This window comes from Panthera onca, chromosome A3, assembly GCF_046562875.1.
Source record: "Panthera onca isolate mPanOnc1 chromosome A3, mPanOnc1 haplotype 2, whole genome shotgun sequence".
Taxonomy (NCBI): Eukaryota; Metazoa; Chordata; class Mammalia; order Carnivora; family Felidae; genus Panthera; species Panthera onca.
The window spans coordinates 115023155-115036413 of NC_138341.1; the positions used below are offsets into that span (position 1 = coordinate 115023155).

The following is a 13259-nucleotide window of genomic DNA, read 5'->3' on the forward strand; positions in this document are numbered from 1 at the left end:
GAACGGGACAGATATGGTCCCTGCCTGTAGAGCCCAATTGCTGGTGAAAGAGACAGATACTAATCAAGTAAGCAAACAAGTAAGTAATAATTATAAATAGTAAGTGCTAAGAAGAAAACAAAACTGGGTGATGTAGTTGGGGGGTGCCCAGGGGTGGGCCATAGGGGACAGCTTGAGACAGGATGGTCAAGGAAGGCATCTCTAAGGAGGTGACATTTGAGGTGAGACCTGAAGGAGAAGAAGGTGCTGCCCAAGGGAATACTTGGGGAAGAGTGTTCCAGCTGTCAGGAACAGCAGGTGAAATGGCCCTGAGGTAGGAAAGAGTTTGGTGTGTTCAACAAATATTAAGGAGGCCAAGGTGGCTGGGGCAGAGTGAGGTGGGCAGTGGAGAAAGATGAAGTCTGACAGGTAGGAGTGGTCAAGCCACTAGAGCCTTGTAGGCCCTAAGCAAGGATGTGACATGGTCTTATTTATTGATTGACTGATTGATTGATTGTTGATTTTCATTTTTAAGGACTTGTAGGGTGCCTGGCTGGCTCAGTCAGTAGAGCATGCAACTCTTTCTTTTTTTTTTTAATTTTTTTTAACGCTTATTTATTATTATTGAGAGACAGAGAGACACAGAGTGTGAGCAGGGGAAGGGTAGAGAGAGGGGGAGAACAGAATCTGAAGCAGGCTCCAGGCTCCAAGCTGTCAGCACAGAGCCCGATACGGGGCGCAGACTCACAAACTGTGAGATCATGACCTGAGCCGAAGTCAGTCGCCTAACCGACTGAGCCACCCAGGCGCCCCAAGCATGCAACTCTTGATCTCAAGGTCATGAGTTGGGTGTGGAGCCTATTTAAAAAAAAAAAAAAAAAAAGAATGAATTAAATGTAGAATTTTGCCTCCTAGTGTTGGCCCTGGGAGGAGGAGAATAGCTGGTTCCTGTGTCTGTGGGGCCAGCCCAGCCTCCACACACTGCTCTGTCACCTCTCATGCTCCTTTCCGTGTAGGTGTGTCAAATGTGTCAACAAATACTCTACTCCCGAGGCCCTGGAGCACCACCTGCAGACCGCCACTCACAACTTCCCCTGCCCGCACTGCCAAAAGGTGGGTACCACTGCCCTTCCCCAGCTGGGACAGCAGTTGGGGCTGAGAGGTGGTAGAGCAAACACCTCACTGTCTCCTTCTCCCCTCCCGCCTCAGTACATGCAGCAAAGCCTAGGCTTGTCTCCGCAGACTTGTCTCCATGGACTTGTCTCCATAGGCGCTTCACCTTTGAAGAGTAGGGGCCCTGCCTGGCCCATCTTAGCCATTAGACAGCACACATGGCCATCCTGGAGCTGCTGCTGGGCCAGGCCGGGCCAGGCTGCGCTAATGTGGGGTGAGGCCTCTTCTGGGCCCAGGCCCAGCATCAGGACAGCGGCCTCCAGCTTCCTGATGTATTATGCTTGTTACCATTGGTTCTTCTTTTCAGTGAATGTGAAAGCCATCACTGAAGCCTGTCCTTTAGTGTCATCAGCTAGCCAGGCAGTGTTCCGATTTCTGAGGGTCTCAGAAACATCGTAATTTTTAGAAAATGTTTATTTATTTATTTTTGAGAGAGTGCACGCACCTGCCTGTGCGCAGGGTTGGGGAGGGGCAGAGAGAGAGAGAGGGAGAGAGAGAATCTTTTTTTTTTTTTAAGTTTATGTATTTATTTTGAGAGAGATAGGGTCCTAGTGGGGGAGGGGCGGAGACAGAGAGAATCTCAAGCAGGCTCCGAACTGTCAGTGCAGAGCCCGATGTGGGGCTCAAACTCATGAAATCATGAGATCATGACCTGAGCCAAAATCAAGAGTCAGACACTTAACTGACTGAGCCACCTAGGCACCCCGAAGCATCATAATTTTTATAAGGTTTATTTGTTTGAATCAGACTCACATACTCCAATTGGTTGATACAACCAAAATTTCTATTAACAGTTTCTCCCACAAGTGCTCCTTTTTTTTCCCCCCTTTTAATTTATTTGTTGAAGAAACTGGGCCATTGGTCTTGTGGAGTTTCCCAAAGTCTGGATTTTGCTGATTGCATCCCCCTAGTGTGTTTAACTGGTTTCTGTTGGGGTGCCTGGGTGGCTCAGTCAGTTGAGCATCCAACTGTTGACTTTGGCTCAGGTCATAATCTCACAGTTCGTGGCTTCGAGCCCCACATTGGGCTCTGCGCTGATGGTGGGGAGCTTGCTTGGGATTCTCTCTCTCCCTCTCTCTCTCTCTGCACTTTCTCTCTCTCTCAAAATAAATAAATAACTAAATAAAATTTTAACTGGTTTCTTTATTCTACTCATTTTCTTACAGCCTTACACAGCAGATTTCCCAGGACAGCCCTCGTTTCACTTCAGCCTCATTGTAGATGTTTCTGATTATGTATATAGCCTAATTCGGGGCTTTGGAATTTGTGTTCCAAATAAAAGTATCATGAATTGAAAAAGAACCATGTGCCACATGCTGTCCTGAGCATCTTATCTGAATTGAGTCATTTAACTCTAGGAGGCATACTATTACTATTCCCATTTTACAGATGGGGAAACCAAGTTACAGAAAGATCACCTAGCTAGGAAATGGTGGGGCTACTAAGTAGTTGAGTCTGTAACCTTGACTACTTCTCTGTAACGAATGAAAAAAATGAATGAATATCCTTCCTATGGCTGGAGAGGAAGGAGATTTTGGCTTCCATGGTTTCTGGCTCTTCCTTACCTTTTCATTCATTTCTTCAGTTATTTACTCATCTTTTCATTTTTTCTTTTGCATGTAAGTCATTTCATACAGGCCCTGTGCTGGGAAATGAAAGTTCCTCTGCCCTCTTAGAGATCTCATAAAAGCCAAGGGTTATAATTCAGGGTTAGATGGGTTAGATGGTGACTTTAAAATTGTAGATGGAGGCGCCTGGGTGGTTCAGTCAGTTAAGCATCCGGCTCTTGATTTTGGCTCAGGTCATGATCTCACAGTTAGTGGATTCAAGCCCCATGTCAGGCTCTGTGCTGAGTGCAGAGCCTACTCGGGATTCTCTCTTTCTCCCTCTCCCCCTGCCCCTCCCCCACTCATGCACCCATGTGTGCATGCATATGCTCTCTCTCTCTCTCTCACTCAAAATAAAGAAGAATTTTAAAAAATGTAGATGAACAGGGATGCTTGGCTGGCTCAGGCAGTAGAGCATGCAGCTCTTGATCTGGGGGTCATGAGTTTGAGCCCCACATTGGGGATAGAGTTTTCCTAAAAAACAATAAATAAACAGGGGCGCCTGGGTGGCTCAGTCGGTTAAGCATCCGACTTCAGCTCAGGTCATGATCTCACAGTCCGTGAGTTCAAGCCCCATGTCAGGCCCTGTGTTGACAGCTCTGAGGCTGGAGCCTGCTTTGGATTCTGTGTCTCCGTCTCTCTCTGCCCCTCCCCCGCTCATGCTCTGTCTCTCTCACTCTCAAAAATGAATAAATGTTAAAAAAAATTTTTTTAAAGACAAATAAACAGATAAACAGATGGTAAACAAATAAATATAAATGAACATTCAAGGGCAGGATTTGTTTTGCCTGGCACGGCATTGAAAAGTCAAGAGGGCTTCACAGAAGCAGTGACACCTGAGTTGGGTCTTGAAGGATAAATAAAAATTTGTCAGGCTAAGAGAGAAAGGCCCTCTGGGTAGAAAAAATAGCCTGGCAGAAGCTCAGAACATGCATTGTGGGTGAGTAGTGGGAGTCATGAGGTTCTAAGCCTGACACTGGGCCCTGATCCTGGTTGGGGAGAATGGTTTCCACAACTGCTGGGAATGAGGGGCCCCTTGAGCTCAGGAGGTGGTGAGGGTTAGTGAGTCAGACCTAATGCCAACTCGTCTCTTCTGCCAGGTGTTTCCTTGTGAGCGCTACCTACGGCGTCATCTGCCCACCCACGGCAGTGGGGGCAGGTTCAAGTGCCAGGTGTGCAAGAAGTTCTTCCGGCGAGAGCACTACCTCAAACTGCATGCTCACATCCACTCAGGTGAGTGCCCTGCCCCCCATCAACTCCTGCCCAGTCCCCCTCCCTCTCTCTTCCCTTTCCCACCCCCCTCTAGCCTTTGCCCCTGTCTTTCTCCAGCCTTCTTCTCCCTCCCCGTCTTGTCCGTCCCCCACTCTCTCTTCATCCCCCTCCCCATCTCCTTTCTGGCCCCCTACCCACCTGCCCTCGCAAGTGAACAAAGGGTTCCCACCAACACTAAGGTAGAGATGAATCCCTGTAGGCTGGTGGGGAGGACTCTTGGCTCTGCCCCCAACAGCTCACTCAGACCATTCTGAGCCCCTAGGGGTGGGGGTCCTGTTCTCACTACAGAATTCCCACCCAACCCCCTCTCCTTGGCTCCCCAGTTGAGACACATTGACATTTTCTTTTCTTTTTTTTTTTTTTATTAAGTTTATATATTTATTATTTTTGAGAGAGAGCACAAGGGAGAGACAGAGAGAGAGGTAAAGAGAGAGAATCCCAAGCAGGACTCATGGCTGTCAGTGCAGTGGCTCAGTCGGCTAAGTGTCCGACTTCAGCTCATATCATGATCTCATGGTTCGTGAGTTCGAGCCCCGCATCAGGCTGGTTGCTGACAGCTCGGAGCCTGTCAGCTTCAGATTCAGGCTAGTTGCTGAAGCTCAGAGCTTCAGATTCAGTGTCTCCCCCATCTCTCTGTCCCTCCCCAACTTGTGCTCTCTTCCTCTCTCTCTCAAAAATAAACATTTAAAATAAGTAAGTAAATAAATAAATAAAAACTTTTTTTTTAAATAATAAATCTTAAAAAGTGTATGCATTGGTAATTTTGGTAGATATTACCAAATTACTCTGTTTATAGTTTTAAAAAGTATTATGCAAGGGGCACCTGGGTGGCTCATTGGGTTAAGCATCTGACTCTTGATTTAGGGTTGGGTCATGATCTCGAGGTTCATGAGATCGAGCCCCATATTGGGCTCTACCCTGCTGGGGTAGAGCCGGCTTGGGATTCTCTCTGCATCTCTCTCTGCCCCTCCCCACTGTGTGTTCTCTCTCTCTCTCTCTCTCTCTCTCTCTCACTCTCTCAGAATTGATAAACATTAAAAAATTTTTGTTCAAAAGTATATGCTTATTTTAAAAATGAAGCAATATTAAGAGCACCTGGGTGGCTTGATCGGTTAAGCATCTGACATCAGCTCATGTCATGATTTTACAGTTCGTGAGTTCAAGCCCCGAATCGGGCTCTCTGCTGTCAGCGCACAGCCTGCTTCAGATCCTTCATCCCCCTTTCTCCCTGCCCTTCCACTACTTGCGTGCACACGCTCTCTCTCTCTCTGTGTGTCTCTCGGTCTCTCTCTCTCAAACAAAACAAAATAAAATAAATGAAGCAGTATAGAAGTACATAAAGTAAAATGTTAAGTTCTCCCTTCAAATCGTAATTGTTACTGGTAGTTTGGTGTGTACCCTCCCTCAACTTTCTCCCTGCATATTCTGTGTGTATACAAACACCTATGGCTAGGGCCGTTTGGGAGTATGAGGATTACATTTCTTTTCATTTTTTGTCTTAAGCTGTTCTACAAATTTCTTTCCTTACTTAGCAGTATGGCCAGGAGATCTTTCCAGATCAGAAAACACAGATGGACACTAATCTTTTTAATGACTGCAGAGCATTCCATTATAAGGACCAGAATTTCCTTAATCACCGGGTTGGCATTTTTCAAAAGTACTTTATTCATTCCAGAGGGAGAACAGAGAGGAAATAATGGCAGGCAATCCAGACAGCCCAGTAACAGTCCTTTTCCACAGGACAGGTTGTAAGCCCTGATGAGAGCTGTCAGGTGAGAGCTGCTTTCCTCCCCTCCTGCCCCCACCCCCCCACCAGATTCTTTTGCAGCCGACGAGGAGCCACTCGGGTGGACTCTGCATCACACTGCTGGGCCGGCGTCTTAGTTCCCCCAAACACTAGGTGCAGACCGTGACCTTCAGTTTTCTCATCCAGTACTTACCTCATAGTTCATTACAACGATTCCAGTAGATAAGGTATAATTCCCCTCTCTGCCTCAGTGGGCCCCTTTCAGTAAATGCCACAACCATTCACCTGTCACTCAGGCCCACCTTAGACTTGTCCTTGACACCCTTCCCCTCACACCCCACAGTCAGTCCATTGGCAAAGGCTGCCGATTCTGCTTTCCTGACGTTGCCTGTACTGGCTGCTTCCCATGCCTCCACCCCCACCCCTTCACTGTATTTTCTGCATGCAGCTAGAAGGAGACTGTGAAACTCTTAAGTCAGATCGGTCCTCCCTCTGCTCAGCCACTCTGGTGGCTTCTCCTCTTGCTCAGAGTAAAAACCCAGGCCTTCCAGGCCCTCCCTGTTGGGCCAGGCTGTCTCCCTAACCTCCCCTTCTGCCTCATTCTCTCTCCCCTACTCTGTTCCAGCCATACTGGCCTCCCCTGTCTTCAGACATACCACACACTCCCATCTTTCCTTCAGCCTGGGACCCTGACTCTGGTTTCCATCATGGCTTGCTCCCCTCCTACCTCACATCTCCCTTCTTGTCTCATCAGAAAGGCCTTTTCTTTTCTTTTTCTTTTTCTTTTTTAAACTTCAATGTTTGTTTATTTATTTTTGAGAGACAGAGATAGAGCATGAGCAGGGGAGGGGCAGACAGAGAGGAAGACACAAAATCTAAAGCAGGCTCCAGGCTCTGAGCTGTCAGCACAGAGCCCAACGTGGGGCTCAAACCCACAAACCATGAGATCATGACTTGAGCCAAAATCAGACATTTAACTTACTGAGCCACCCAGGCGCCCCAGGCCTTTTCTGACCGCCCTCTCTGAAATAGCTCCCTTCTTCTCCTTGGAAAAACAAAGTCATGAGGAATGGGAAAGGCTGTTTTCTCCCAGGCCACTTCTTTAGAGGAGCTGCTACCCTCTAGTGTGCCCCATATTCGGACTCCATCTCATGGGACTCCCTCCCCCGCCTCCATCTGTGTCTTCTACAGGTGAGAAGCCCTACAAATGCTCAGTGTGCGAGTCTGCGTTCAACCGTAAGGACAAACTGAAGAGACACATGTTGATCCATGAGCCATTCAAGAAATATAAATGCCCCTTCTCGTGAGTAGAAACTGGCATGAGTGGGAGGGGCAGCTTTACCCAGCAGTGGGACACAAAAACGTCAGGGCTGAGTTTCTGAAGGCCCTCTCTCCTTTTTCCTGCTGTGGGCCTGGCTGCCTACCTACTCCCCACTCTGCTTCCCAGCCTGGCCCTTTGGGTAAACAGGAAGTCCCTCATGCCCTGCACTAGCACAGAGGCCAGCAAGAGAGTCCTGAGTTTGGTGAGATCCTTCTGACCAGTGGTTTTGGGTTCTAGGACACACACGGGCTGCAGTAAAGAGTTTAATCGGCCGGACAAACTGAAGGCTCATATCCTCTCCCACTCTGGTAAGTGACTCCTGGACATATCAACAGGGTCTGGTTCAGCTCAAAGTCCCTGGGACAGGCCCTCTGGAAACAGCAGGCACATCCCATGTGGCTTTTTTTTTTCTTTTTAACGTTTTATTTATCTTTGAGACAGGGAGAGACAGAGCATGAACAGGGGAGGGTCAGAGAGAGGGAGACACAGAATCTGAAACAGGCTCCAGGCTCCGAGCTGTCAGCACAGAGCCTGACGCGGGGCTCGAACTCACAGACCGTGAGATCATGACCTGAGCCGAAGTCGGCTGCTTAACCGACTGAGCCACCCAGGCGCCCCTCCCATGTGGCTTTTAATCACTGCCTGGTATATTCCAGCCAACAGACTTTTGCTCGTGGGAGCCATGAACCAGGCCTGCATTAGGGACCTCAGGGTCCTACAGAGGTGAGTCAGATACACTCCCCTGGGCTGAGGGGAAGCTGACCTAAGAGGAGATAGCTCATAAATCAGAGAGGTGCCCGGTGTGATAGAGGTGTGGATCAGGTGTGGAGGAAGATCAGGTTCCAACTGGCTCCAAGACACGGCCAGGAAGGCTCCTTGGTACCCTCAGCAGAGCGGGGCAGGTGGGGTGTGGAGCAAGGGTCTTCACCCTGCTCCTCGGTTTCCCAGGGGCTCCATGGCTCTTCTTTGGGTGCTGCTGCATCCCCAGAGCAGCTTGGCTGTCTTTCCACATACCGTTTGGGCTAGAACATGGTTTCTTGGCACTATTGATATTTTGTACTGGCTGATGCTGTGTGAGGGGGCTGCCATGTGTATTATAGGATGTTTAGCAATATACTTAGCCTCTACCCTCTAGATGTCAGTGGCTTCTTCCCCACAGTTAGGACAATCACAAATGTCTCCAGGGGACAAAAGTCTCCTGGACGGTAAAATTGCGCCTGGTTAAGAATCATGGGTTTAAAGAAAGGATTTAGTTGCTGAAGAAAGTTTGAAACCTGAGAGCGTAGAGTTGAGGACTTTGCAGACAGATGGCCTGTGTTTGATTTTTAGCACTACCACTGTCCTGCCGTGTTGCCTCATGCAAGTCTCTGCCCCTCTCTGAGCCTTCATCCGAGGGAGGCTGAGGAGAGCATGGCTCAGGCTGAGCGTGGGCTGGACTTGCCTTCATGGTGGATACGGAGGCACCAGTGATTCATTGAGTGACTGACTATTGAGAACTTACCACATGTCAGACTCTGGAGGTGACATGGGGGAATCAGATGGGCAGATCCCCACCCTGCCCTCCTGGGGAAGCTTAGCATTCAGTGGCAAAGATTGAAAATGAACAACAAACAAGTATGTTACAGAGAAGTATGCAGACTACAAAGACAGGAATAAACAGTGAGGGGGCAGAGAAAGATATGAGGCAGGTATCAGGGACAGTCTCCTGGAGGAGGTGACATGAGAGCTGTCTTAAGGGATGAGAAAAGCCAGGAAATAGCTTCCAGAAGGAGGGAGCAAGTACAAAATCTTGAAGCAGAGAAGGGACTGGGGGTGTTTAAGACCAGGAGAGGTGAGTGGGAGTATGGAGCTCCGAGAACAAGTGGGGGGAAGGAGGGAATGGGGCTGAGAGGTGAAGGGAGTGGTCAGACTGCACAGGGCTTTGTGGGGAACTTGGCAAATCACTGGAAGGTTCAGAGCAGAGAATGTCACAATCCTTTGTGTATTTCATGAAACCATTTCTAGCTGCCCTGTGGGGACGGTCTGAGGGGGCCGGGGTGAGACAGACAGACCAGAGAGGAAAGAGATGATGGTGACCTGGCTAAGTCAGCTAAGGTTTGGGGGCTGAACATCCTATTCCAGGCAGAGGGAAACAGCAGTGCAAAGGCCCAGAGGCAGGAGCCAGCTTAGTGCCCTGAGGAAGGCATGTGTGGCTGGCCACGAGTCAGTGGCTGGAAGAAGGGGGGACATGAGACTGATAGGAGAGCAGGGGCCCAGATCGCACACATGCTCAGCTGGGAGAAGTGGGGAGATGAGACTGGCAGGGAGCAGGGCCCAGATCACGCACGCGCTCAGAGGACAAGCCGAGAGACTGGGTTTTATTCCAAGTGCAGAGGTGCGGTTGCAAAGTAAGGGGTCTGAGTGCCTCTCTCTGACTTTGCCCCCCTCCCCCCACCCCAGGCATGAAGCTCCACAAGTGCGCCCTGTGCAGCAAGTCCTTCAGCCGCCGTGCCCACCTCGCGGAGCACCAGCGCGCCCACACGGGCAACTACAAGTTCCGCTGTGCTGGCTGTGCCAAGGGCTTTTCCCGACACAAATACCTCAAGGATCACCGCTGCCGCCTTGGCCCCCAAAAGGACAAGGACCTGCAAGCCCGGCGGCCCTCCCGGAGGAGGGCGGCCCCCCGCAGCGGCAGCAGTGGTGGGCGCAAGGTGGTGACCCCCCTGCCTGACCCGCTGGGGCTGGAGGAACTGAAAGACACAGGGGCTGGGCCTGTGCCGGAGGCTGCCCCAGGCAAGCCGCCCTTCTCAGAGCCAGATGCAGTGCTGTCCATCGTAGTGGGTGGCACGGTGGGTGGCGAGCCTGAGCTGGTAGTGCCTGGGCATGCCGAGAGCCTGGGCTCCAACCTGGCGCTGGCGGAGCTGCAGGCAGGGACTGAGGGCCCATGTGCCATGCTTGCTGTGCCTGTGTACATCCAGGCCTCAGAGTGATGGACCCGCGGGGTTTGCTCCCAAAGCCTGGCCTCATGCTCACCTTTGGGTCCAGACGTCAGGGACCAGCTAGAGATTCTTTCCAACGGAAGTGAGCCATGGGCTGAAATCCTTTTGGAGTGTCATGTATAAACCCTGGCCTGTGGCCAGCCTGCCATGGCCCCAGTTCTGCTGGAGAGCCCTGAAGCATTCTGGAATCTGAGGCAGGGCTGCCTACAGCTTCCAGGTCAGGGCAGTGGAGAGAAGAGAGATGGCCGAGCTGAGCAACCCCAGGGTCTGGCTGGTCCAGGCTGGTGTCGGCCCACCTAAGAGAGAAGACAGGGTGGTCCTGCCGCCCCTCCTCCAGGCTGTCTTGGTGTGGCCTTTAGTCAAGCTGCTCTTCTGGAGGCCTGAGATTGTTAGAGCCCTGATCTGCTGGACCTTTTCATACACAGTTCCTTACGATATCCCCAGGTGACTCTGATGTAGGCATTTAGGCGGCACTCAAGTGTCATGGTTAGAGTGCAGCTATCAGCCAGTTTTGGCTTCACATCTAAGCACTGCTGCTCACTTGCTGTGTGACCTTGGGTAAGTCACTTTACCTCTCTGAGCCCTGTATTTCTCACCTGTACAGTTGGGGGTGGGTATGACAGTTCAACTCCATAGGGCTGTCGTGGGGTCCAGTATGATGAAACGTGCAGAGGACTTGGCATAATGCTTGGCACTTGAAAAGTGCTCAATAAATGTTTTTATCAAAATTGTGTACCCAATGGCTCAGGCCCGAGCCTTGGGAGTTTCTGCCCCTGGGTGGCAGCACTCCCTCCTCCAAAGTGTGTGGGGGCTGAGAGGTCCCATGGCCCCTTGCACACAGCTGTGCTGCCCTGTTAGCCATGGAGAGGTTTGGTGCTCCCGGAATGGTTATTTCAGAGCATGGCCATGGAAGAGGTTTTAACTCACTTTTGAAAATGCAGGATCCTGGGCCTTGCCCCAAACACTACTGCATCAGAAGCTCTGATCAGAGCCAGAAGTCCATCTCAAGCAGGCCTCTAGAATCCGTAGTTGCCTCCACCGCCAGCACTCTCTCCGCCTCCCCAGCTAGTCCAGAGGAGGAGTGAATCGGGGAGGCAGGGAAGAGAAAGGGGACCTTGACCAGTGTTTCCTCATTTATATCCGCAACCACCCTGCTGGGCCACACTGGCCAGTTACAGGAGAGGAAACGGGCTGGAGAAGGGACAGGGTGGGGCGTGGCAGGGCTGTCAGGCTCAGTTTGATGACTCAGTTTCCTCAAAGGCTGGTATGTCCCTGAGACATCTGTGCTGGGGCTGTGGGCTGGAGCTGAGAGCAAGCCCATCTTCCCCTCAGGAAGGGTGTTATGCAGGAGGAACAGCAAGTGAGGAAGTAGCACACAGCTGAGGCAGTGAGAACTGTAAGCCCACCCAGCCTTCAAGGCCAGAAGAAGGACTGGCGAGGACTGAAGATCTGTCCAGGGGAGGTCACATTTGAGCTGGTCCTTGACACAGAATGTTTTGATGGATGGATAAAGGGAGGAAGGCATGCCAGGGAGAGCGAGCCATGAGCAAAGGCTTCGAGGTATAATTCTGGGGCTAATGCAAGGTCCAGGGTGACCAGAGATTTAGCGGTAGTAGGTAGATCATGACAATTGCTAATATGCTTCAAGCTTCCACCTGATGGACACTTCCACATGATGGATACACAGCACTTCAGCCCCACCGGGTGGAAATTGTAACTTATTTTACAAATGAGGAAACAGACACAGAGCTCCTCGCCCAAGTTCACACAGCTAGTCAGTCACAGAGCTGGGATTCAGGCAGGAATGGCCTGCCTCCATGTGCTGTTAGCTACTTTGCTCTATTGAAATAGGAGTTGATGTCGAATCAGAGATACTCTTGGTTAAAGAATTTGGATTTTATTCTCTACAAAGTGGAGGAGTCATGGGAGACATTAATGTCCATTTTTAACAATCGTGACATTAAATAAAATGTTAAAAAATCACATCTCCATCCTAATACAACTGTTTAAGGTATATTTCTGTCTCTGCCTATCAGTATACACACGCGTGAACATTTACCAATAATCGTGAAGACTAATGTTGACTAGGTACCTGTGCCATATGCCTGACATGTTCTAAGCACTTTGAGGTGGGTGCTACTTCTAATTCCATTTCATGGTCGAGATGAGGCAAAAGGCACAGGGAGGTTAAGCAGCTCCAAATCACACAACAGTAAGTGGCAGAGCCAGGCCACAGACCAAGGGACATATTGGGGCACCTGGGTGGCTCAGTCGGCTATGCATCTAACTCTTGGTTTCTGCTCAGGTCATGATCTCACAATTAGTGGGTTCGAGCCTCATGTCATTATCAGCGTGGAGCCTGTTTGGGAGTCTCTCTCCCTGCTCTCTCTCAGCCCCTCCCCTGCTCTCTCGCTCTCTCTCTTTCTTGAAGTAAATAAATAAACATTAAAAAAAGAACAAGGAAAATATCAAGTCCTAATATTTATTTATTTTTTTTTAATTAAAAAAAAATTTTGTTTTTTTTTAAGGTTTATTTATTTTTGAGACAGAGAGAGACAGAGCATGAACAGGGGAGGGTCAGAGAGAGAGGGAGACACAGAATCTGAAACAGGCTCCAGGCTCTGAGCGGTCAGCACAGAGCCCGACGCAGGGCTCGAACTCACGGACCGTGAGGTCGTGACCTGAGCTGAAGTCAGCCGCTTAACTGACTGAGCCACCTGGGCGCCCCAAGTCCTAATATTTAATAGATGCACAGTTGGACTGCAAGGGAGGAAGCTTGGACCATAATAACTAAATCCCTCCTAGGTAGGCAGATGGGATGACTGAGGCCTAGAAAGAGGAAGGCCCTTGGTCAAGGGTCACTCTAAGTTGACAACAGAGCTGCTCCAGGACCCCAGAGTCCCTCATAGACCTCCAAGATGCTGGGAGAATGAAGTGTAAAGAGGGTCTGTCCTGAGCATCCAGGGTCCCACAGATTTTGACATTAAGCAGAGCTAGGTTTGAATCCTGACTCTGCCCCTTCCCAGCTGTGTGACTGTGGCAAGTCACTTCACTTCTCTGAACCTCAGTGGCCTCATATGTCAAATGGGGAGAATAATAGTACCTACCCAACAAGGTTATTAGAATTCAGAGGGAAGGGGCACCTGGGTGGCTCAGTGGGTTAAGCATCTGACTTCAGCACA

General features: G+C 50.1%; 1 protein-coding gene across 3 annotated transcripts in view; it reads left to right on the forward strand.

Annotated features, from left to right (window-relative positions):
- ZNF341 (zinc finger protein 341) overlaps nt 1–12091 on the forward strand; it is a 46234-nt gene extending 34143 nt beyond the window's left edge. For all 3 annotated transcript variants that reach the window (XM_060615729.3, XM_060615743.3, XM_060615735.3), the window contains 5 exons: nt 996–1092; nt 3860–3992; nt 6970–7081; nt 7337–7407; nt 9539–12091. In XM_060615729.3, the coding sequence (XP_060471712.2) occupies nt 996–1092; nt 3860–3992; nt 6970–7081; nt 7337–7407; nt 9539–10068 (943 nt within the window). In that variant the 3' untranslated portion in view covers nt 10069–12091. The remainder of the gene's footprint in view (nt 1–995; nt 1093–3859; nt 3993–6969; nt 7082–7336; nt 7408–9538) is intronic.
- Nucleotides 12092–13259: the final 1168 nt, after the last annotated feature.